This window comes from Ictidomys tridecemlineatus, chromosome 10 (assembly GCF_052094955.1).
Source record: "Ictidomys tridecemlineatus isolate mIctTri1 chromosome 10, mIctTri1.hap1, whole genome shotgun sequence".
Lineage (NCBI taxonomy): Eukaryota > Metazoa > Chordata > Mammalia > Rodentia > Sciuridae > Ictidomys > Ictidomys tridecemlineatus.
Window position 1 is genome coordinate 82,461,210 of NC_135486.1, and position 26,992 is coordinate 82,488,201.

Genomic DNA, 26,992 nt, shown 5'->3' on the forward strand with positions numbered 1-26,992 from the left:
TCTTCTGTTGAGTATTAGAATTTTTTTTTTAATTTTAAAAGAATCTCATTCCAGTGAAACGTTGGGTTCTTTAAATGATGCATCAATCTCTTTATTAAAATCTCATGTTTTGTTTTCTCTCATATATGGAAGCTAGTGAGAGTTAAAGGGAAAAAGGACAGGGGGCGGTGGGGGACATCATGAAAAGAGAAGGGAGACCAGTAGAGCAGGGGAGCAGGAAAGGGGAGGTACTGGGGAACAAAATTGACCAACTTTTATTGTTATATTGTGTTTAGCCCATAAAATGCATGCAAGAAATACTTAATTGAAATGAATGGATGAAGACAAACCCACACCCATCCAGTACACATTTACACAAAAATAATAAAGATTATGAAGGCCTCAGAGAGTAATTACCACTAATGTGTTTGTTAAACCTCTTAGGAGGGTAACAATTATTTTAAAACATCACTACCTTTACAACTGTGTTCATGAGATATTTACTTTGATTATCATCCCATTTTATATTATATTTTGAGTTACACATGAAAAATACCTATAGAAATGCTTGAAATAATACTCAGGAATCAGTATTTCAATAGTTCTGAATGTGTGAGCATTGGAAATATTGTTTTTCCTGGTTTATAGTATGATGGTATTACGATTTCAGGGTAGAAATCATTTTCAAATGTAGGTATGAGTAATTCGCTGCTTAAGATTCAAGTATAAACATTGATGTCACTTGTTTAGTAAAGAGTAGGAAAAGAGGTACATTTCAATAATAAAATTGCAATTATAGAAATGTAAAAGTGTAAAATTTATATTATAGACACATTTAGCAGAAATTTCATTTATTTCTGGGTACACATAATACAAGTGGATTTCCCCTGAGTATTTTCCTTCAAAGACATAATAGACCTGAAAATACTTTCTTCACTACGAATTTTCATAATGTCCAGATACACAAGGAATATTTCATTTGGCTGGTGATAACAGAGAGGGGTAAAAATTAAGTTCAAGGCATATAAAGGGAATAGAGTAGCTGCAAAGCTGCTGCTTCCACAGTTAATTGACCAGGAACTGTGTTATTTGTAAAGGGTTCATGGTTCAAACCAGCTTAAGCTTTTTGTGTTAGGATAAGTGATTTCCATATATTTACTTCATCATGCTCTCTCCTGAGGTCTCTGGCTGCTGCAAGATCCTCAGCTCCTCCTCTTCCCTCATCTCTCCTAGCATATGCTCCAGTGACATTGAACTTTTGGTCCCTTCAACTCTTGTCCCTGGGTCTTTGCAAATGCTCTTTGGATGCCTTCCCTGTATCCTATCACTTTGCTTAATTCCAGCTTAAATATTCTTTTCAGGCAGAGATCAGCCCAGTTCTTAGTTTCTGCTAAGTCTTCTTGCAGTGAGCTCATGTAACTTTCCTAGTTCCCTTTCAGAAACATTTTATCACACTTTCTCATTAAAGAGCCAAATTATCTAATTTTGCATGTGTTTAAGTAAGTCATTGTTCTAATGGCCATTCTCACTATGCTGTAGAGTCTTTCAAGTCTTTCCTTTGTTTCCTTGAATATAAGAACTTCATTATTTCCACAGTTTAATGTATCATCCCCCCACCCTCAACTGCCAAAACATGACAAAGACAGCTTTTCTCCATAAGTTACTAGGAAATTATTTACTTTATTATGTTTTCATAAAATTCATAAATCATGTAAACAGGCCATGTTATGAATTAATTGATGATCATCTATCTCTGAATGGGTTAAAGAATTGCCAAGAGTGATCAAGCCTGCTCTCTTTCTGGCTCTGGATATGGTGTTGACAGCCAAGCCAAGAGCTTCTTCAATAAATCCACTCTCATATTCAAGTTTTTCCAGATGTGAGAAGTAATTAAGTCTTTGCATTTATTGAAGCCTTTTATGATTTTCAGGCGGGAACTGGCAGCTGTGGTGAATTAACTCTGCTTGAGAGAGAGTTTGTGTGTGTGTGTGCGTGCGCGTGTGTGTTGTGCGTGTTTTTTTGTGTGTGTGAATGTACATATATACAAGCACACATGTGGCATTTGCCAAAAGTCAAAAAAGGTCAGACCTGAAAACAAAATAAAACAAAATAAAGCTGATTTTAATAAATGCCAAAAAAATTTTTACAGCTATTTCACAATTGAGAAAAGAGATTTCTCTAAGAGTCCCTTTCCCTTTCTATTTTTTGCTGAATATTAAAGAAGAAATTGAGGATAATTAAATAAGTCACAACTGTTAAAGGATAAATTTTTAAAAAATGAGTTTCCTAAAGCATAAACAATCACATTTCAAAATTAATAAAGGAAGGCACCAGTAAGATGTTACAGATGGGTCAAAGGTACATTTTCAGAGCTAAAATCCAATGAGTAATAGGGAATGCTGGAGTAGATTTATAAATAGATGAAAAAGGGTCAGTCTGCAGGGCAATAATCAATTGTGTTCCCCAGGACACAGTTAATTTCCATTTCTGTGGATAAGGATAATTTGTATTATTTTTTAGTTTTCAACAATTTATGGAATTTTAAAGTAGTTCCAAGGCAGTGAAAGGACAGTATGGTCCCAATGAAGCTCTAGATAAGATACCTACTAATTTTTTTTTTTTTTGGTTTTATATGCCAATTTCAAGGCCCTTCATGATTATTCCTGACACGTCTCACACAATACTCTAGAAAAGAGATAATTTTGGTGGTATTCAAACTGTTCTATCGGACTTGGCCTTTTGGTTCTAGTTATAAATCTCATGTAGACCACTCAAACGTTGGGGTTCTACTTGGGGTTGGGATTGCAGGAGTGATCATGGTGTTAACATCATTGAAATAACATCTCAAGTAGGTTGCAAATTAAACCAGTTCATTGGATGCTTATGTTAATATAGACAGTGAATAGGAGCACCTTTCTTCTCTCGATGAGAAAAAAATTATCCTGTTAATTTTGGCCTTTCCATCAAATAATTGTTATGCCCCCAATTATTTGCAGTTGCTTGTTCTTCTCTTCCTTCAGTATCTGGCTACATATGTAGGATCTATATGTGTGAAAATGGAAATTAAATATAAACAAGCCTATTAAATCTTATTTTAGTAGCACGAGTGGTAATCGTGATGATTACTAAGGTAGCTTTGTGTTCTTTTGATTTCTAATGAACAAACAGTAATGAAAGAGCCATTAAAAAGAAGATATGTTAATTAATGTAAATTATGAAAATAGACTGGGCTAATATTAAGCAGAACTCATCTCTTTTATAAAGAGGACAAATTGCCCTAGAGTGCTTTCATTTCTTGTTTCTTTCCCACTTATCTATTAGCAAAGTTCTCTTTTGGGCAGATGCCAAGTGATGTGTAAAGATGTGGCAAATGTAAAATTGCTTGGGATTCCATCAAGAAGTAGGAACTTTCTGAGGGATAGTGATAAATAAAACCAGGCAGCTAAAAATGAGCATGAAAAACTGTCCCAACAGAAAATTGAATCAAAGCAAATTAGTTCTTCTCTTACCTTGTCATTTAGGATAGATATTTTATAATAAGAAATATTGAATTCATTTTAGTATAAAATCAAATCTTTTTATCTTTGCAAGTTTTCCTTAACAGGGAAGGAACTTCCCCTCTGCTCTCTGAAGTTTTAGTCATTGAGTTTGTTGAGATAAACTGACAATAGACAAATTAACAGAAGTCCAGGCACACAGGTTACTATGTACATGGAGTGTTCACAGAAGGACAAGTACCCACTGGCCCGGTGAGGTTCAGAAGCTTATATACTCTCTTCAAGGGGGAAGGGCAGTTTTAGAGGAAATGATTTTCAGGGGAAGTGAATGGGCCTGGAGACTAATGGTAACTAGGACATAATTTTCCTGTTTTCTTGGCCTGATGTTGGACTTTCAGTCTCTCCTATGATGTGACCTTACTCTTCCTTGGTTGAAAAAATGAACAGAGTAGAGGCAGTTTGTATTATCATTGGCAGGTCTAGTCTGCAGGTAGATAAAGGAACTTCCGAAGAGCCTCTGCCGGCATCTTAAGATTCCCAAGTTCCTTCAATTTAAAACAATCAGCACACCAAGGTGCATATTTTAGTGACACCCTCTGGATGCCTTCATTTCAACTCAGGATTGATCTATCTGTTTATAAATTTACATTTGCAAGTACCTTGTCATGGTGTTGAAGAAGAGCACATCTGTTATCACTAGGAAGAAAAGGAAAGGAGAAAGAAGTGAAAAAAGTTTAAAACATCCAAAACCGAGGGATGTGTGACCTTAAGCACACTGAGGACAGTCAGACACTCTGTGACTGCAGTGCTGGTGCAGATATGTTTCCTTGGCCAGAAGCTGTGTTTCCAGAGAAAGGTGCCACCCACTTAGCAGTTGCTAAGGAAATATAGATGCCTATGAATACATATCAAACTATAGAAAGATTGGAAGACCCGTATATCATAAAAACATAACTTCACTCTTATCTTTAGGCTCTCAGGTTGTGGGACACATTTCTTAACTTTGAGAAGATATTGGTGATGCTGGGAATGGTGGCTTATGCCTGAAATCCCAGCAGCTCAGGAGGCTAAGGCAGCAGGATCGTGAGTTCAAAGCCAGCTTCAGCAAAAGCGAGTCGCTATGCAACTCAGTGAGACCCTGTCTGTAAATAAAATACAAAAATAGTGCTGGGAATGTGGCTCCATGATCAAGTGCCCCTGAGTTCAATCCCTAGTACCAGCCTCCCCTCCAAAAAAAAAAAAAAAAGATTATATTGATGACACAGCATCTCACCCTTTTCAATGAGAAAACCCTGCTTCTCTGTAACTGTACCTTTACTGGTTAGTTGGAAATTGTTCAAGTGCTTTCCATTTATTAACTTACAGTAATTTAGTTTTTCTGTTTATGCAGAATTAGAAGCAGAGAAGGATTAAATAATTTCCCCTAGAGGATATGGTAGATCTAGACCTGGATGTTGAAGGTCTCACCATAAGGAATGTGATTCCCATCTTGGTCCCATTCGGTATCACAGCATGGGGACATGACCAAAGTTTAAAAAAAAGACAACATAAATGAAGTGCAGGATAAGTAACAGGGGTTAGCAACTGTACAGATATTCCCTTTGGGGGTACCCCAAGGTAAAAATCTGTACTAGAATACAACATTAAACTTGGTTTAAAAAAAGATGATAGGGAACTTTGTCCATGAAAAACACTTTTCTGATCCCCCAAGTCAGATTTTAGCGCTACTGACAGGAGAGCTTTGCTGTGATAAAGTGCAGAGCTTAAAATTTTTTAGAGAAAACTTGACATGAATTTTATATTATACTCATAGGTGAAAGGAAGAAAGATGCATTCAATCAAAAGTAATGGTGTATGCGGCTTGCCAGACAATCCATTAAAGAGTTCATCCAGCAAGTCTTGAATGATGGGTTTTTTATTTCGTACCTAATCTTAGCACAAAACATGTTTTATTCACCATTGTATCCTTCTAACATCAAGCAGAGTATCTAGCCTAACAACACTTGTATTTTGAATAAACAGGGCTCTAGTTAGGTTGTGATTATAGAACTCCATTGAATAACTGTGCAAAGGAGATAGTTTATTTTGCTTGGCTTTAATTTTGTCCTCTGTAAAGAGAGGGCTGTAGGTGTATCATCTTCTTAAGGATCCCACTGGCTTTGAAATCCTGTTTCTAAAATCTCAAATGGAAAATTTGTGTTCACAATGCATGTTGTATTTGAAACTTTTGTGCATTAAATCTCAACAGATTATTCTCTGCAGCACAGTGGAGAGTCAACAAGAATTCATTGAATGACGGGAAACGAGAGGATGGCTGCTGCTCAGCCCTGATTTGGACAGTTCACTGTGGGGAATAGACATCACCACCAGCAAAGTCAGCATTGTCATCTCAAATATGAGCCGAGAGGTGTGCCTTAGGCAGTTTTGGCTTGATTTCCTCTCTGTACTTCTAGAAGTTTATAAGAAAAGTTTTTAGAAATTGTTATTCCCTTGAACTTGTTTCCTCCCTAAAATTCGTGTAATAGATCTTCTACAGCATATTACGATAGTCTTTTGGCAGAACCTTGAGGGAAATGACCAGAGCCCATGTGTTTTTCCCCTTATGCAACAAGTATAACGCACAGTGAGTTTCCTCGTAGAATCTGCTGCACTAGGCGGGCATGACATGCCTGTTTCCAAATTCAGCATGCCAGGAACAGTTTCTTTTTGGCATTCTGCTGGTAAGCACCATATTGCAATGTCATTAATTTAACCTGTATCAAAAACCATTTCATAGCCGGGCACGGTGGCACATGCCTATAATCCCAGCTGCTTGGGAGGCTGAGACAGGAGGATAGAAAGTTCAAAGCCAGCCTCAGCAAAAGTAAGGTGCTAAGCAACTCAATGAGATCTTGTCTCTAAATAAAATACAAAATAGGACTGGAGATTGGGCTTAGTGGTTGAGTGTCCCTAAGTTCAATTCCTGGCACATCCCCACCTCCCCCCAAAATCATTTCATGACAATACCAATAATTCTTTTAGAACATTTTGTCTGAATAGAGCAGTATTTCCCTAAATAATACTTTATAGAAGAATGAAAAAAGAAGTTTTCTGGGGTAATAGGTGTCATTAAGAAAACAACGATAGATGAGATGAAATGGACAGGATTCTTGTTTGGGAAATGGCAGGTTAAGGAAACCTAAACAGGTCTATTTTTGGCTGAAAATCCAAATGTCAATATAGCATGTGGATTTCTAAGAGGCAGGTAGGGATTAGTAAACAGGTTTCCCAAACATGTTTAAGAAACTTGTTTTTTCTGCCAAATATTGTTTTTGGACTTTTCCCTCATGAAACACAATTTGAGAAATCATCTATTTTTGACAATTATGTGGGATGTTTTTCTTGTCAGAATTTTCAGTTTAGGTAAGGCCAAGGCCTTAATAAGTTGAAAACTAGATTGCATATCAAGAGAAAATGGTATTCTACTTGGCTGTTTGGAATTATTATTTTGAATAAAGGAGCATTTTATATAAGCAGTTTCATTATTCACCGTAGGGTATTTTTACAATATCTAACACTAATATGCTATTGCTTTGTAAAAATAAATTCACCTTATGATTAAAATAGCCAAATGCATAAATTATGTATTACATAGAGTCTTAAATTGCCTAAATGGACAATAGAGGATTTGTTCTGAGAAATATATATTTAGTAATATAACTGGTGACATATACTACATAATAAATATTGTGATAATTTATTTTTCTAACTTTTCCCAAGTGTGTAGTAAGCATTGAGGAATACACAAATAACTAGTGAATTTGTGAAAATTGACACATTGAGCAGAATCAAAGAGGATGATTATTTTTTTGAAGTGATGATGTTTCTAAAATTCTTCAATGATATATCAACATGTATTAACAGCAACTGCTCATGTTCAATGATGTTTACAATTAATACAACACAATGCTCCCTAATATAAGATTAACAGTCATAATTAACTCAGAATAGATTCTTTGAAGTGGTTCAAAGGGCTTTTCATAATAAATTACCAGCCCCTAATAAGCTAATATAAAGAGGGGATTTTTTTTTTTTTTTTTAGGTTGTGGAAAGTATGGGAATGTCTCATAAAACGTTTAATTTAGGTTAATGAAATGAGTCTGAATGATCCAGGTTCCCTATATGGAATTAGAGCTGACATTCCAGAGAAAGCTTTATTTAGACAGAGTTGAGGAATCTGCGATAACAGGCTTTGGGCTGTGGTATCTTGTGTACCGTTAGCTGAGAAATTTTCCTAGACCCTCTAAGTCCTTTTTAAACTGTTTCATGAATGAATTGAATTAGTGAAAGATAAATTTTCTCTTTTGGATTTCTTCACCAGTTTGAAGAATGTTGTCTTTAAGTTTGTCAGATTGAATTTCGCCTGAGAAAGTGTTCTTTCCTCCTGTGAGGCTGACCCTGGCAGAGCCCTGGGATCCATTCCATTCCCTCACACTCCATTGAGATAAGGAGAGTGAAGTGTGAGCCAGAGATGACGCCTGGCAAGGTCATTCCTGCCCGAGCACCAGAGACACATAGGAGCTCCAGTGTGCTGTGGTTTGTAAAAAAAAAGATGCTACACTAGTGAAGTTTAAAAATATAAATATTTTGACAGGGTAAGAATGAGGGACCCTGTGTTTGAGGCTGGGAAAGAGGAAACTGAAGAGGGAAACACAGAGAAAGAAGAAAATGAAGAAGACAAGGTACGTGAGAGAGCACTTAATGCACCCAAGAACAAATTTGTTCCTGTAATGGATGAGGACAAAATGTTACCCCCACCTTTTTTTTTTTTTTTTTCTGAACAGATATTCCCGAAGCCTGTTATTGAAGACCTAAGAATGGAATTGGCCAGAAAATGCACTGAACTCATTAGTGATGTAAGTGGCTCCGGTGACTTCTGTGTGACTTTGCATTGCAGGTGTGGAACAGTTATGTCATAATAGAACTGAGGAGAAAACCCTGACATCATTAGGTAACATACAGTTATTTTCCAGGCCCAGGGAACTAAGTCCAGAAATTTTAAGTGATTTCCCCAAGGTCACCTTTACAGAGAATTTCTGCTGGAACAAGTTTCCCCATTTATGATCCAGAATCCTGTCTCTCATGAATTTTGCTCTCTTTCTGCCATGAACTCATAAGGCCTTGGGTTGCAAAGCATATTCCATTTGAGAACCCCAAAGACTAAAATTAATATAATGAGGTAATTTGGCTTGGAGGCTCTCTAGCTAAATCATTGTTAATATTTTTGAGGGCCTTTTGAAGAATCTGATGAATGCAATCATTTTTCAAACCAAGAAAAGGCATATACCTATATGCATATAACATCCATTGACAATTCAGGATTTATAAACTGCATATTGAAAATCCTGATTTAGATGATGATATTACTGAAAAGGAGTATTTTTTTTCAGTAAATGGGATTAGTTGCTATTACATTTCAAGGGAATCCTGAAATTATTTGAAATGCACATACATACCTATTTAGTAAATCTGCAAACTAGAATTCTAGAAGCACAAGGAAAAACATTAGTCACTAGGGATGAAAATCCAGCTGATCCTCATAAACAGATGTGAGAATTGCTGGTATAAAGGAAATTTGGTTCCTGTAAACACATGCCTGTGTCTTCATTTAGAGAATGGTTATTTCTGTTGTTGGTAATGAGCAGAGTGAGGAGAATATTTGAAAAGTGTGTTCAAAGGAAATTCATCGTGGGCAGTGGGGTACCATGCAGCAGGTCCTCTGAATCAATCTGCCTGAATCCACTCAGTAGTAACCTTGGGAAGGTTATTAACCTGGTGGGGCTCAGTTTCTGAACTGTAATATTTATAATAGTAAGATTAAATGCTGAGCATACTCTTTGAACATGAGTGTACTCAATAAATATTAGCTGTTATTAAATATCCCAACTGGAACTTACCTTTGCATCTATCCATCCAATTGTATTTTATATTTGACTCTTCATTTCATTCTGATTTGTCAGAAAGAGCCAAAGAGTGGTGGTATGAATCATACCCTTTCCATATACTCGACATGGGATTTAATTAAATTTTAAATAAAGTATTTCTTTGTATTATTACTTAATAGTAATAAGCTACTTATGTATGTGAATGTTATTCGTAAATTGAAATAATAATGGAATGACATTGACAGTTAGGATTTATTGAGTACTCTGAGCCAGGCATTGCAGCTTGTGAGATAGATCCTTCTGTTTTTCCATTTTAGAAGCAAGGAGACAGAGGCACAGAAGTTAAGTAACTTGCTGGATCACATAGTTAAGCACTGAGAGTTGAACACAAAGCCCTCTTCTTTTCTCTGCTGTGTTATCTCTCACTGTAGATTTCCATGCAAAGTTTATCTTAGCTTTATCATTACTTATGATACTAATATTAACAGTAGTAAGGCTGTCATTTGAAACTGCAAATTCCTAACTCTGGAGATAGTTCCTCTTCCAGCTTTGATGTTTTTGTAGAAGTGTAATTATTATGGCTTCCATTGTAATAGTTTCAATACACTATTAGGATTGAAGTAGTAGCTTTAATTAGTAGACAATTTGTCAGTTATTTTGAATCAGATCACTTATCAGTGACTTTAAAACCAACCTCTAGTGAGGCTTGATGGCCTTTATCATTTTGCAAAGATCATGTTATTTTGTTCCCCTTTACGTGAAATCAAACATATGGAAGTAGTTTCTACTTATCATAGATTTATGTTACGTGACAGACATCTGTACTACTTAAATATTTAGAACACGATAATTTTGGTTTAATTTGTATCTGTGTACATGTTCATATGTTGTTTGCAAATAGAATTCTATACCTATCAAGATACCCCATTTTTAGAATTTTTATATTATTGGGGAACCTGAAAAAATAATCTTTTTGTCTCTTCACCAACAAAACAAAACAAAACAAAACAAACAGTAACAACAACAACAAACTCTCACACACAAAATGAAAGGAGGAATTTGTATAGTCTTTTTAGGAATGAATTTTAATTCTTCCTTGAAGGACTTGGCATATTGGATTCCATTAAACTTTCAGCTTTTGAGCCATTTGGTTAAATCTATCATTAAGTAATAACTGTCTTATACATTCTCAGTGTCATCAGTGTTTTAGTTGGGAACAGATGAACTTAAATTTGAAATTCTTGTATGTAGTCCCTGTGACTACAGAATTATCTAAATGCACCAATGAAGCTGGAACAGAAAAAATTGAGGCCTTGCGGCAGTTAGACTGGAGTTTTAGTCGAGCCTGTATTGGATTTCTCATTGTGCCATCTATTGGTGTCCTGCGTTTAATTTAGTGCATGAGTTCTGCACCCCCCCCCAACCTCCCCACCTCTGGTCTCAAATTTAAACACACATCTTCCAGTGTCTTGGTTTTGTTTTATAATCCATCATGTCTCAGAGGGGCCACCAGCTAGCAGCTTCACAAGCCTCTGATCAAGCGTCTTAGCCCAGGAGCTCCCTGAGATTTGACATAAGGTCTGACTGAACCCCAAGCCTTGGCCATCAGATGTCCCTTCTCCCCTGCTATGAGCCAGGCACTCCAGGTGCATTTTAGAATTGTGTGCCAAGCCTGTGCTCTAAGTTCCATAAGCCTCAGTTTACTGGTGTGAAACCCCAGGTTGAATGGCTTAGCCAAGGCCACCTGGTGAGGCTGGGATGAGGACATGTCCAGAGCCTGGGAAGTGGTTGCATTCCTCTGTGCCTCCTTTGTCAGATGAGAAGGGTGGTTTTATGGGTTTCTCTCCAGAGAGCTGCCTCTCCACATGCCCTCTGCTGTTCTGATCATCCCTGTGTCTTTGTCAGGGTATGGTGACCAGAGCTGCGCACAGCACTTGGCTGTGGGTGACCCGTGGTTGTGGTGGAGTGGGCCCCTGCTTTGTTTCGCTCCCAGCACCCTTGGTGAGGCTGTTGAGAATTTCTTGGACTTGTTGGGGGTCCAGACAGAAAGCTGCCAGACCCATCTCTGTGGTGTGTCAGAGCCATTTCCATTTCTAATTTCTGACGTGTGGCTGGCAGCTCAGGGCCCATCATCTTTTGATAGTAGTTGAAATTCTCTTTACCTCGCCAGGGCTGGATCTAATCTGTGCCTTCCTGCTTCCCCTCCTGGTCCTTTGAGAGTTTCTGGGCTCATGGCTTTCTGCTTGCCATTTCACTCTCCGCCAGAGCTGGGCTCATCAGCGGACCTGGGGACCTTGCTGTGTCATCCCTTGCATGCCAGACAGTTTATACAAATGTTAAGTGAGATGGGCCTGGAGATCAGTCCTGGGAGGCCTGCGCTGTTTAGATTCCTCCTCTGAGAGAAAATGTCAGTTTTTCAGGTCAAGTGGCTTCACTTTGGGGATCAGCATAGGCATTTTTCATGCTTTTTTTTTTTTTTAATCCTTTTTTCCTTTCTTTGGCCCCCACTTAGTTTCTGAATTGCATCTGCTCTACCCACATTAGGGGCTTTCCTTCTGTGTATCTCACTTCCCAATTCTGAAGGACACCTAGTTCTCAAAGGTGACCTCTTTATTTAACCCTTTATTTCCCCAAGTAGGCATTCTCTGTTAGTCCTGTTTGTCAAATTCTTAATTATTTCCTGACATGAATTAAACCTACCCATTCTATTGAGCATCCAGAATTATAGCTCTATTCACCTTCTGATAGATGACCATAAAAAATATTGGGCAGAGGGGAATCTTTTGTATGTTTTGTGTAAACAAGGCATAAAAAAACCTTCTGCAGAAAAAGTTGGGCTGCATCTGCCGGCAGCCTCTGACTCACTGTTTGTGGTTCAAAGCTTCAGGCGGTGAGAACATCTTCCAGGCAAACAAACACCATTTATTGCAGATAAATCCTCCCAATGCTAAAAGTGTTAAATTCTGTGGTTACCCCTCCAGAAAAAGCCTGGACCGTGTAAAGAAACTTGGGAGAGCGACCTTGACAATGACGTGCCCAGTTAACAAATAACGCTGGAGCCTCGTTTCTTTCTTCCAGGCTTTACTGGATTAAATTGGTATGATTTCATTTGTGAAAAGACTTTCTAGATACTACCAGTTACAAATATTTATAAGAAGAAATATCCTCAAACCTTTCCATATCTGTCATCCAATTTCATCCATTAGCTAATTTCATACTCTCTGCAAGAAACTTGACCAGGAGAAGGAAGCAATGCTGAACTAATTTAATTGTAGTTGAGACATCCTGCGTGGAGATAGTGGGTGGGTTCAAAGGAGAAAATAAATGTTTGGGGCATCTTATTGATTATAAAGTCATCAACTTTGACCCCCTGCTATTTTTACTTTGAAAATATGTTGGGCTGTGTATAGTTTATAAGTGCAGATGGCTCTAACAGGAAAACCCAAATACAGTGACCAGTGATTTAAATGGGTGTTTTTTTTTTTTCCCCTCTTTATACACAAAGCCTGGATGAAGGGAGGTGGGTCAGTCTTAGAAAGGTGGATGCTCTCCTCCCAGGCACCTTTGTTTCTGCCCTCTCACGGTTATTATGGTGGCTTCATGCCTGGTGTTGATATTACTGCTGCTGCCCATTCTGGCATAGCAAGGCTATTAATACATAACATTCTTTATTTGTCCGAATCACACACAGAGATTGTGCGCACACAGAGATTCATCAGAAATCCTACACAGTCCTGGGTGTGTGAATGCTAATGGCCTTATGATCTGAACAATGGAAATGATCTTGTTTTTAAATGCAACTTCAATTCAGAGATGCAAATGTAGGTATCTTTTTAGTAAAGACCAAAGAGAGTTAATGGAGTCCTCAATTAAGACTAAACTATTTGCCTGCCTAGTAAAGGAAGTAAATCCTTCACTCTTATCCAGCACTCCTATCCAGAACATTCTGTGTATGTCAGACTTTATCAGGAGGCCTGTAGCCGTAAGCACATACCGCTGTGGAGAAGAATGCGAATGTGATGGGGAAAAGATGTGGCAAAAGATAAAAATAATGAGTCAAACTTAAGCCTAATGATAGGCTATTTTTTCTCACACTTAATTATATAACAGAGATACTTTTTTTTCCCTCTGTATGATCAAAATAGCCTACTATTTATCATACTGCCATTAACGATTTAATTACTAGTGACTGAGGAGGGCGATTTGCAGGAACCTAAAATTATGGCTAATCTCTGAGAAGAAAAAAAGTAATTTAGTGCTCAGATAAGATAAATATGTTCTCATGTTGATTTCATGAATAAAGCCAGTGTTTAATGTGGGAGGCATTAATATCTAAGAGCCGCAGCAGTGGAATAGGGGAATTTTGAAATAACTTTACTTAATATGTTTGTATCTGGTTATACCTCAGGTCAAGTAATGCCCCTCAAATCAGGTTTGCATATGGCAAAATCTCCAGGGAATGTTAGCATGTAACATCAATATTAATCACGTCCTCTAAGAACCAGGTAGTATATACAATTAAACGTCACTTTGGGGTTATAATTAGGAAGACCATATAATTTATTGTCTGACTTGGGACAGTTTTTCCAGCCTGAGTATTTACAGTCTTGAGTAGATAAACATGACTTTATTATAGGGAGACATAACTTTCAACAAATTGCCTCCAATCTCTTGACGTGGTTTTGCCTCCCCAGTTTTCAGTTTGTGCACCAATTAGCATGACGGTGAGATGACAGTTGAGGTCCTTGAAGTTCCTGACTTCTTTGGGCTTGTGTGTCCATGGCCTCTCCCCAAGGAGAAGGGAGTAGTTCATTTTGCTGGTGAATCTGAGTGAAGAAATGAACATGTTCAGCTAAACCTTTGGGGACTTTCTTTGGCTGATCTGCCTGCCCCTGGCCAGGGGGCATTCTAGAATAATCTCTAGGACCTGGGCAGATTCTGCTCTTGCTGTGGGGAGGGAAGACGGATGAGGAGGTAAAGGGTGCTAATAAATCAGAAAAGTTTTATTGGTTGGGGGATTAATTAATAAACAGAAGCCCATTATGCCCATAGTGGAAGCTCCAGTCCTTCCATCCAGCCTGTATGGGTGACATTGCGAGTAATAACCTCCATTTGTTTAATTTCTACCTCTTTCTTCTTAATGTATTATGTCTGTTCTAAAGACTGCTTGTCTTGATATAGACCGATGTTTCTGTTTGAACATAGACTTACCTTAAAAATCACAACAAACTAGGACACTTGTGGCAGTGAAATGGACCTTTTGATAATTGTGCTGGGGAAGCAGGACCCATCCTCTGTGGCCCAATCTTCTTAGTGTTGCTCCTTAATGGTAACTGTGCCCTTGCTCATTGGAGGTAACAGTCTTTTCTCACCCTGCCTCACGGCTTTGCAATTCTGGGTTGGATCTCCATTTATTCAATTTGGCTTATCTTGAGGATCGTTCCACACTTGAATATTTACTTCAGAAAATGGAATTTATCACCTTCATTTTCTGTTCAAAAAAGGCCACTACAATTGTTTTTCTTCTTTCTCATGCACATGATTCTCTTTTTAAATTTAGATCCATTATAAAGAAGAGTATAAAAAATCTAAGGACAAATGTACATTTGTGCCTGACACTCCCATGCTTACCCATGTTAAAAATATTGGCGCTTTTATTTCAGAGGTAAGTTCTTAAAAACTTTCAAAATGGCTCATGTTTTTTCTATTTATTTAGATTAAAAAGTCTGTATGTCTGCATTAAAGTTGGAAAATATTTTTGAAAGCATCACTGAATGTTGGTAATATCTAGATTATTATTTAATTCTATAAACAATATTAATGTTAACTTATGAATTGAGATATTTTGCTATATTTGCTCAATACATTTTATTATATACTGTATGTCTATATTTTGACTCCAACCTTTGAAAAGGAATACTTTCATTCAATAAATAGAAAAAATTAGGAAAATAATTTATTCTCAAAATTTCAAACTATTGATTTACTAATGGATGTATTAGAGATTAACAGTTGAATATTATTTTGGAAATAAGTACATCTTATTACATGTTTCCATAAGCCATAGTATCTCTGACAAGTAAATTTAATTTAAGCTATTTTTGAGTGGGATAAAATTGAGTTCAACAGAAATTTCTATTCTGAAACCACAGAGAACTATGCTATATGCATTTTCCAGCTGAAAAATCGTGTAGTTTTTCTGAGAGCATTTAGAACTACAGTTAATCTTGCACTGTAAAGCACAGTGTTGACAATCATTTCTCTATTGAGGCATTGCTGTAGTCTGCACATAGATAAACTTGAGGCGAGCCGGTAAGATGGTGTTGTAAATGACTGACCTCTAGTGTTCCGAAAGTTACATTGGAAAAAGATCAACGTGAGGTTCTTAGTATATGATCTGCAAACCTGAAATGATTTTGAGAAAAATCAGCATGTTTTCTTTTATTATTACCAACATCTAGAATTGTGGAGACAAAAAGCTCAGATGACAACAGATGCTCCATAAATCAACATCCAAATCAGGCTCGCAAGGACTCACCCACAGAACACAGTTTTGTTTATTTATATCAGCTGTGTTATTTCTCCTGGGCAGAGAAATTCTTGGTGTTCTCAACTTGTGTTTGATTGATTTTCCTGAAGGAGTTAACTGCAGAGCAAAAAATTGCAAGTGGGTGATCTATTGTGTTCCCTTGAACCTAATTTTCCCAAGAGCAAGTGGTGAATGAGTGTTTGTCTTTTCCAGTAATGATTGAGCTCCCTCAGAGCCAACGCAGGCTGGGGGTGGGAAGGTGCATGAGCAGACAGGCCCCCTCCCACCCCTGCCCACTGTGGCTCGCCAGGGGGGCCTAGAACAAAAGGGTGCCTGAAAAAATAATAATTATTAATCGTACGAATTCGTAGGATATGCAGTGTGATCATTTGATACATGCATAACGTGGGTAAGGATCAAATCAGGGTCATTAACCATCTTCTTAAACATTAGTTTTTTTATTGATTTGTAATAATTTACCATATTTATGGGGTACAGTGTGATGTTTCAATACACGTACACAAGATGTGCTGATCAAATCAGGTTAATTGACCTTTCCATTTCTTTTTCATTACTTTGCATTTGAATCCTTCAAACTCTTCTAGGCTTCACTACAATATATATATAATAGGTTCCATAAACTATTCACCCCGTGGTGCTGTGGAACGAGAGCTTGTTGTTTTTTCTTTTCTAGTTATACATGATAGTGGAATGTATTGACATATTATACATACATGGAATATAACTTCTTATTCTCTGTTTGTACATGATATAGATATTGTATATGCATATAGGAGAGTAATGTCCCATTCATTCTACTGTCTTTCCTATTCCCATTCCCTCTCCCTTCCCTTCATTCCCTTTTGTCTAATCCAAAGTCCTTCGATTCTTCCCTGTCTACCTCATTATTGTGAATTAGAGAAATACTAAAAGTATCTGAGAAATACTTCTAGCTAATTGTGCTTTGATGCCTGCTACCCAGCCGACCAGCCTATCCCATTTCCCCTTCTCAGCCTCTAGTAATCACTATTCTTCATCGTTGGGAACCTGACAGTAAGTTTTAAAGATTTATATTTTCTGGAACAGCTCAAATGTCTCATGGTTCTCAGATTGCTTCTTCACTGTTCAAACATATGAACCTGACAATACACACAAGTAGATTTATTTTTTAGAAATGTGCATGGGTTTCACTAAAAGAAAAGTTTCAACATTCTTGCATATACTACTTAAAGCTTTCTCCATCACAAATTGGAAGCCTTTCTCTCTTCAGAGTACATTTATCAGATCTGGTATTTAAAATTCAAACGCAGGTTTAATTTAAAATTGTTGAATCAGTGAGGTTTCTACAGAAAATTTTCTTCTGTTATTCACAGTAAAAATTTCAAAAAAAAAATTTTAAAAGGGAGGGGGATTTTCATTTTCTTTTTATTTCCTCTAGGCAAAATACAGAGGCAAGGTGAAGGTCAACCTTTCCAACTCTCTTTATAAGCAGATGCCTGCCACCATCGACAGTGTCTTTGCGAGAGAAGTTTCCCAGCTTCAGAGTGAGGTGTGTTTTCAAATTGGTATACAATGAGGTAGATCAAAGATATAATCTCTTTAAAGTTATTTAACATTTTAGGAAGAATTGTTTACTCTGGGTATTAGACACTGAATGGAAACAGCTGGATTATATGCTCTCTGTAGCCAAGTGGCAGAGGGTAAAAGGGACATGCAAGTTTAAATGCATGCTGTTCGTTGCTCTTTGTAGAGCCTATTTTAATCTAATTCTGACAGTTTACAAAACTGAAATAATTCTGGTTTGTTGTGTAATGCTGGGGATTGAACTCAAGACCTCATGCATACTAGGCAAGACATCTCCCCGCACCCTCCCCCACCCACAACTTTTTAAAAATTTTGAAACTGGGTCTTGTTAAATTGTCCAGGCTGGCCTCAAACTTGCCATCCTCCTGCCTCAGCCTCCCAAGCAGCTGGGATTCCAGATGTGTGCCTCCATGCCATTTTAAAGATGAAATTCTTATAGCACCTGTTGAATGATTCTTATTTAACAATATGTTCCTTAGTAGAGAACATATCAAGAGCTTGTTAAAAGCCACATAAAGAGATAACAATTGAACTTGAGACCCACAGTTCCATGCTCCATCTGTTAGACAACTGGTTTTTGAATTTCCTGATCTGTGGCTGGTGCTTTTCATTTAGGGTAACTGAGGCTACCAGCAAGAGCCTCCATCTGGTGAAAGTGGTTATTTTAGTGATTCCAGGTTTCAGACAAACTTAAGAACCATCATCATGTCAACTCATTTTGAATCCACAGGAGTGTAGGGGTAATTTTTTATCAAGAGACCTTGATACATAAGGCATTTTAAAGTGCATTTAATCTCTTGCATTTCTTAAAACAGAATTTTATAGTAGAATTCTTTGCTGTTTTCTGATTCATTGTTTGGTTTTCTTCATGGTTCAATCTGAGTTTTTTAAAAATATTTATTTATTTTTACTTAATCTGTTACTTGGCTAATTTACATGAGAGCAGGGACCCTTATCTGTCCTGTTTCCCTGCTCTACTCCTGTGATTGGAACCTTCCTGGGCACATAGGAACTATTCAGTACTGTAGGATTTATGGGCTTTCTTCTAAAGGATACGCTTCCTTTTGCATAGTTGGTGTTCTTCATGCCTCAGTGTAGATTAGTAATAATGGAAGTAAGTAGAAGTATTAACGATATGTCAGGTGCTATTTCATGCATTTCAAATGTATTTATGTCATTTAATCCTCACAACCACCCCAGGAAGTATTCTTATTTTAGAGAGATGGAGACCAGAGCACAGAGAGTTTAAGTAACATGCCAAAGGTCACACAGTCAGTGAACAGTAGAGCCAGCATGGGTAGTCTGGCTCCAGAGTCTGCATTCTTAACCACACAATATCCCACATTTTTCCTACTACTTCTCTCTCTCTCTCTCTCTCTCTCTCTCTCTCTCTCTCTCTCTCTCTCTCTCTCTTTATTACATGAATTCCTTCTCTAGAATTATTTTACTTTTAAATAGAGGATATCATGGTAATTATATAACAGTCTGAAAATCAATTTTGATTTTAAAATAGTCTTGAAAAATTCTAAGGATTGCTACCCTTTGCAGAACATCTTTAAATACTTCATTACTACAAATGTAAACATCCTTTGTGAACCCAACTTGGCAATAAGCTAACAGCTGAGATTAGCTGAGATTTAGCTAAGCTAAAAATATATGATATCAAGGCTCTGCATGACTGACCGTGACCAATATATCCTTTGTTTTTCCTGCCAACATCTGGTCACCTGGCTACTTGCTAATAACATGGGCTATTTTATAAAGCACATAATTACAACACTTGATATAAGACAAGCAATAATCATTCATTAAAAAAAGAAAAAATTTTAAAGTCTATTTTTATATTTACGTGGGAAACTAACATTGTCAGATATTTGCATATTTTCTCACTCTTTTCTTTCTTTTCTTTTCTTTATTTTTTTGTACTGGGAATTAGACCTACAAAGGTAAGCATGCAAAGTCAAGGGGTCTACCACTGAGCTACATTCCAAGCCCTTTTTATTTTGTTTTGAGACAGAATCTCACTAAGTTGCCCAGGCTGGCCTGGAACTTGCAATCCTCTGGCCTCACCACACCTTTCCCTGTAGCTTGGATGACAGGTGTGTGCCACTGCACCTGACTCTGGCCTCAATTTTTAGAAGCATAAATAGGTATATAGAATGTAAATACTTGCAATGTGAAATTTAACTCGAAAAAATAATCCAACTAATCCATTATGTATATTTTGGGCCTATTGTATTGCTTTTGATGGAATAGGATATCATGTACATTGTTACCATTTATGAATGCACTTTTTTTTTTTTTTTGGTACCAGGGGTACTTAACCACTGATCCACATCCCTAGCCTTCTAAGGTGTTCTTGTAGGTATTTGATCACAAACAGCAAACACACTCGCTGGCTTTCTTTCTTTCTTTCTTTCTTTCTTTCTTTCTTTCTTTCTTTCTTTCTTTCTTTCTTTCTTTTTTTTTAACTCTACATTGAACTTAAGCATTAGAAAGACTATTTGAATTGTTTATAATAGTTCAATAATTTGTAGATAATAGTTTGTCGAGAATTTTTATTACAACTCAGAATGCCATTAAAGTTTAGAATTCGTCTATTATTCTAAATTAAGTTACCACAACTCTGAAACTTTTTGGGCACAGTAAAAGGATAGTTGTTAATTATCACAGACTCTTGCAAATATTTTTCTACTTTCTTACATCTTATTGCCAGGTAAACTTGCTCAGTTGGTAGAGTGCTTGCCTTGCATGCACAAGGTCCTGGGTTCAATTCCCAGCACTACCAAAAAAAAAAAAATTAGAGGAGGAAAAGTTTATTTTCACTCAGAGAATGGTTGTTCACTCCATTGCTCTGGGGCTGAAGTGAGGCAGATCATCGTGGCAGAAGGAATCTGTTGTCTCATGGTATCCAGGAAACAGAGAGAGCAAGTGGGAGGAGCCAGGGGCAACATAGGATTCCCTAGAGAGCACACCCTCAGTGACCTGCTTCCTCAAGTTACACGCCCACCTGCCTATAGTTATCCATTCAAATTATTGACTCTTCAGATGGGTTGATCCACCCTGGAAGCTCTCATCATATTTGACTTTGAACATTCCTGTATGAACTGACACATGAGCTTTTCAGGGGACACTTCATATCCAGACCATAACAGTTAAATTTATGCTTCCTTTAGAAAATGACTGATAGGAAGAAACACCTTTAAAACAGAAAGTTGTGGGGTTGGGGCTGTAGCTCAGTGGCAGAATGCTTGCCTAGCTTGTGTGAGGCACTGGGTTTGATCCTCAGCACCACATCAAAATAGACAAAATAAAGGCATCCGTCTATCTACAACTACAAAAAGAAAAAAAAATTAAAATGAAAGTTGTGAAGTTTCCAGGAGACCATTTTATTAGCTGCTCTCTATTAGAAAAATTTATAATCAAAGATCCCAAAGGAACCTGGCAATGGAATGGACTGTGACTTGAAGTGATGGAATCCTTCTTAGCAAGGCTATTTCAGGAAAAGGCTAAATAATTCCTTATCACAGAAGCAATGCAGGCCTTTCAGTCATCCTAACTGAGCAGTTTTATGGGAATCGATTGTTTTTATCAGTAGTATTTATGGGGCCCTGTTTTAGGAGTTCAGAGGTGTCTGGTATGGGATTAAAGGTACATTTACCCATATAATACTTACAAAGTGTATTAGAAGTTAAACATATATACATCATATATACACACATGTATATGTGAGATGTAAAATCTAGGAGATAAAATATATGATAAATATATACACTGCTTACATAAACATTTATATATAAAGGATGTATGACTATTGCAAGTTCCCACCACTCTGAGTGTCTAGTGCCATAGCAATCTGAGTTCTCAAAGCATGAAGAAAACAAAGTTATAATGTAGGGAAATACCACATAATAATGACAGATTCTAAGAAAATCAAATTTATCAGAAAATTTATTAGCTTGACATAAGTTTCCATTAGCTATTTTAAGGAAGAAAATTAATGAGATAAATTAAAGTTCCGCTGCCTCCATTTTGATGCAATCTTAATTCTAAAGTGGTTCTTAGTGGCATCTATAAATGAAATGACTATTTTAAAGCTGCAAGTAGAAAATTACGTAGGCTTTTTAAGAAAGAGTGGTTTTTAAAATTGTGCTCGATGAGTCACCATCTCTATGATCACTCACAAAATGATTAGCTGCATTGGTCTTGGTTATCAAGTCACCAACATGACCATCAGTCTAAAACACAGAATATACCAGCCATCCTTCAAAAAGGAGATTGTATATGTTAGCTCTTCTTATTTAAGAAGAAGAAACAAATCTCAACAGAAGTTTTCCCTTGTCTTTTAGACTTGACCATCCATTAAACTACCCCCGCTTCCGGTCCTCAGGGTTCTAATGTAATATGTAACGGAACTGAGATCATGGACTCTCTCACCCTATATGGGGGTCCTTAAGAGGTTTCCTGTTTAACATAAGTAATTGATGAAAATGTAAAGATAGATTCGTCAGAATTAGATATCTTGATGGAGTAAATTGATGGACAGACTGTAACAAGATGTATTATACCTGGAACAACATAGGGGCTGCATTTGAGTCCTGGTAATCAACCAAACACACAGGACTGGATGTGGGAAGCCAGCTGAATAAGACTTAAGTGCATTAATTGACAGGAATATCAACTTAGCTGTCAAAAGGAAATTGTCATGACATGTGAATGCATTAATAGCATTTAGCAAGTGGAGGAGGATAACCTGGATTAAATTGAGTAACTCTAAATAGGATTAAGTCAGGCTGTTGTGGGAATGGGATGGATAAATTGGGATTTGGATTCAAGAGGGCTTCTTGGATGATCAGGGGTTCAACCCTTTAATCCAAGCAGCCTGTCTGGAAGGGCAGAAGTCAGTGATGGCTAGTTGTCTGTCTTCCCACTGGAAATTCCGTATTGTGAACTAGGCCTTTTCTCTGTGACTGGATAGATCCAACTCTGGACAGATAGATGGGGTTTGATCAAAATAAGTTTCAATCATAGCTTTCAAAATTCAGAGACTGTGATGTCCTAGGTTGAATTCTTTTTCAGTAGACATTTTTAAAGAAAAACAAGGTGGGGAGCCAGAGAGGAGATATAAACATTGGAAATTGGACTAGATGGCTTTTTTTTGAGCAGTGAGGGGAGGGTGGAACTATTCAATGATTTTATTTGTAAAACTTAGTTTTAAAATTATAACTTTAATCCTTTAAATAGGTATATTATCTAAGTTAAATGGGTGTTTAATTCTGTTTATGAAAGCCCACGAGGGGTGTAGGTTTATGAGAATGTTGAATAAACTCATTTATTCATCCATTCACTATACATTTATTACATTTCTACTCTGTGTCATTCACTGTGATAGGCACAGGATATTAAAAGATGTGTAAGATATAGAGCCACTTCTCAAAGAAGCTCATATTGCTCAAGAATTCTTCTTAAGTTTAACTATATTCTTTTTCATTGAAAACTAGACCTTATTTTATTCTTGGCAACAACTGTTTTAGATTTTCTTTTTAAGTTGCCTTTATTTTGTTTGTGCCTCATGATTTCTACTCCACTCAACTGTTTTTGTTACTAAATCCTTAATATACTTTAAAATTAATTTTGCCATTCCTTTCTTCATTTGTTAGTTTATGTTCACTCATGGTTATTCATTCATTTATTCATTCACCGAGCAGATATTAGTTGATGTCATTCTAAAAAAAATCTTCCTTACACCCCGTCTCCACCCAGTATGGAGAAAATTGGCCCAAGTGGTTGGTAATGGAGGATACTGGTATATGACATTCAGATCCCTGATGGAGAACAAGGCTGACAAAACTGAGAATTTCATCTGTGTATTATATTTTCTCCCAAAGCTTTGGGCATTTAATGAGGTGTATCTTATATTATGGCTGTATCTACATAAAATCAGAACCTTTCATGTAAAAATAAGCAACTAACTTTTACATACTCAATAATTACCCCCCACCCCACCCCTGCATCTGCTCAGTTGTTTTCTCAAGATCTAAACCTTGAACATTTGTAACTGTGAAAGCTCTTAGATGTGGAGGATTTCCCAAAACTATAGGTGAGATTTTAAGCTCGATGAATAGAATATGTGGATTTCATCATTTGATCAAGGTTGTTTTGTAATAAATGATAGAGTTAGAATTAGGAATCTTAACCAAAGCACTGAGATGAAAGCATTATAGATATTATCTTGTTACAGAGGCTCAGACAAATTTATCTGTCATTGGTGATATTTAAATATACAAAATCCTTGTAAAACAGTGAAATTAAACAGTTAAGGGTTTTAAATGCTGCTGTAGGATTTTTAAAAAAACTCATCGGTTGATTTTTTGGGCAGTGCTGGGGATCTAACCCATTGCCTTGTGCACGCTAGACAGATACCCCAGCCCTTGGCTACCTCTAAATAGAACTAATTGTTTTTTTGTGTGTGTGTGCTTTTGAAGGTTGCCTATAAGCAGAAGCATGATGCTGCCAAAGGAGTCTCAGATTATGCCCACATGAAGGAGCCGCCTGATCTCAGACACGCCATGGAGGTCAACAAGCACCAGAGTAATGTAAGGAAGCTCATTCCTCACCATTTTCTGGAAAATTGTAGCTAACTCATATTACAACTTGTGGGCTATTTAGTTGAGATTTAAATATTACAACACTTCTATTCAAAAAAGGACTTTATAGCTTATCAGTAAGAGGTACATTTGAATTATTCTTAAGATAGTCATTAAAACCTTGTAGAATGCTTCTAAATTGTCAGGTATTTTCAGGCATTAAAAATTTTGCTTCAAGAAGACCACTGGGTTATTAGCATTTCTAGAGCTTCCTTGACTTGATGTGGAAGCTCATGGTTTCCAGTCTAGAATCACAGAAATACTGCCAGAAAGAGCATCAGCAACCAGTAACCCAGGGAGGAATCACCCATGAGCACTGGCTGGACTGTACCCCACTGCTCTTTCTTTTGAACTGCTTGTTGGGGATCAAGTTATTATTAAACTTAAGAACCAACAGATATGAAATAAGGAAGCCACAGATGCTTAATGACGGACTTAGCAGTTAGCCTGTAGAAAATAAAGTCTTTCTTTGGTTGTCAGTTCCCAGGCCCATGAAGGCTTACATACATTTGTTTAATTACCGCTTACTCTCCTGGTGTCCTAGAAGAATAATCTCTTCCTGAAATTGTAGTGAGAACTTGTCTTCTCATGAAATTCTCTGCTCTCCAAAAGACATGTATGAATCGCTGGTCAGGTTCTTGGATTAGAATCAGTTAAGATAAGGTGCCTGTCCTAGTTAGATTAAGAAAACTCCTTTCTTGCAAAAGTTTCTGATCTATCTTTGTTATCTCAAAAGAGGGCTATCACTCAGTCCTCCTACCAAGCAACTTTGCTGACTCTGTGCCTCCAAGGCCCAGAGGTACAGAGTGTCTCTCTGCAGTATGGCAATGACTATTTGATATTAAATTGCGTTAGATGTTTAAATAAAAACCAGAGAGGAATTTAACATACTAACCCACGTGTTTAAACATATGCCGATACCAAAGCATTTCTCTAAGATGCTTTAGGATTGACAGGAGATGAAGAAGCTGCAGGTCTGCAGTTATTATCAGGGCTATTATTTTAGGGAGGCCTTATAAGAACTGTTTGCTTACAGAATGACTATAATAATCCTAACTACCATTTACCCAGCTCAGCCATGCACCAGGCTCTGTGCCAAGACTTTGATCATTTCCTTTTCTTACAAAAACCCTGTACTGATTCCCATTTCTTAGATGAAGAAAATAAGACTCAGGAATCAAACTCTGGAGTTCGCTCTTTTTGCTGTACCCCACTATCTTCTTCTTAAAGGTCCCTGGTAATTAGTCAAGATTTTAATTGAAATTTTAAAAATGAGTAGCGTTGTGGGCTAGGGTTGTAGCTCAGTGATAGAGTGCCTGCCTCACTTGTGGAAGGCACTGGTTCAATCCTCAGCACTACATAAAAGTAAAGTTAAGGTATTGGGTCCGTCTATAATAAAAAACCTATTTAAAAAATGGGTAGCGTCGTAAGACATCATTTGAATTCAGATGCACTGCAGGAAAGAATAACGGAAACCCCCGAGTTCGCACTATTTTGTGGCTGGAGAGACCTTGAACTCATATAAAAGTCCAAGGGGAGAAGGTGAGCTGGTGCCCTGGGGTGGAGACTGGTGTAACATGGATCCCTGGGAGGCCTTTTCTTACTCTATAATTCCATGCAATTCAAATAGGGGAGTTCCTTGTCATAGAACGGGGCTTATTATTTTAACTCTGCCTTTTCTTTTAAAAGGTCTTTGATTGAGGGAATACAGAATGAAGCCCTTTTCTCCTCCATTCAACAGTGTGTGCTCATGGGAGAAGGATGTGTTTACTTACACTCCTCTGCCAACTCAGCCCAACCTTTGCATGCAAAGTTTGTACATATAATAGGATTTGGAAAGTGTTTAAGACTATTTACTTAGATTTAAAGTGAGAATGATATTTGTATTCTACCTGTGAAGTAGTTGATATTCCTCCAGAGTCAAGCCACTTGGAATAATACATTTGTTGTCCCTACAATATGAAATTTAAGGATTGGCCTTAAAAGCTGCAAGGAGGACTAGTGTGTACGTCTCCTGGTTCAGCTGGCAGATCCACCTAATCTCTGTAAAAGACAAAACTCTTGTCTCCCATAAAACGTCAGCCTGAAGAAACCTATGGCAGAGAATTGACTAGCAGAATTAATTGCCCTTTTGTGATGTGGAATGTCACTTTGCACTCTGGCTATAAATGAGTGACTTAATTTCAAATAAAAATGTGCCATCTGATGTGAATATGATTAACTGAGGAATGGTGAAAGTCAATGCCTTTGCTTACCTGGTTTAATTTATGTTGCCACCAAAATCAAGTCAGCTTTCTAAGTTCTGCTAGAGACCCAGGAAACTAGAAGAATTGCAGATCAGAGCAAGTTAATTTTTGCCTCCTTTCTGATCATACCTTTTATTAAAATGGTCCTTAGTGGTCAAGAGGAGTGATTTTTCTTCAGAATCTTTCTCTCCCTTACACTTTCAGTGATGTAAATGAGCAGAAGAGGAGGAGAGAGATGTTTATTTATGAACGATTCCTCACCTCTGAGTAACTGAAAGTTCCAAGGGGAAGAGTATTCTGGGGGCAGGGGTCTCTTGTATCACTCTAAGATTTAAAGATCACAAAAAAGGGCAAAATTATTAGAATATGCTCTATGCTAGCATATATAAGGGAAAAAAATGTTTGGAGTTAGACGGTGCTCAAAATGCTGGCTGTAGCTGAGCGCGGTGACACACACCTATAATCCCAGCAGCTCGGAAGGCTGAGGCAAGATTGAGAGTTCAAAGCCAGCCTCAGCAATTTAGTGAGGCACTAAGCAGCTCAGTAAGACCCTGTCTGTCAATAAAGTACAAAAAGGGCTGGGGAT

The 26,992-nt window shown here is 37.3% G+C and overlaps 1 protein-coding gene across 8 annotated transcripts in view; it reads left to right on the forward strand.

The window, feature by feature from the left end:
- Nebl (nebulette) overlaps positions 1 to 26,992 on the forward strand; it is a 149,595-nt gene that overhangs the window by 39,296 nt on the left and 83,307 nt on the right. For all 8 annotated transcript variants that reach the window (XM_040278005.2, XM_078023336.1, XM_078023334.1 and 5 more), the window contains 6 exons: positions 5,725 to 5,883; positions 8,110 to 8,197; positions 8,300 to 8,371; positions 14,961 to 15,065; positions 17,368 to 17,478; positions 23,999 to 24,109. In XM_040278005.2, the coding sequence (XP_040133939.1) occupies positions 8,117 to 8,197; positions 8,300 to 8,371; positions 14,961 to 15,065; positions 17,368 to 17,478; positions 23,999 to 24,109 (480 nt within the window). In that variant the 5' untranslated portion in view covers positions 5,725 to 5,883; positions 8,110 to 8,116. The remainder of the gene's footprint in view (positions 1 to 5,724; positions 5,884 to 8,109; positions 8,198 to 8,299; positions 8,372 to 14,960; positions 15,066 to 17,367; positions 17,479 to 23,998; positions 24,110 to 26,992) is intronic.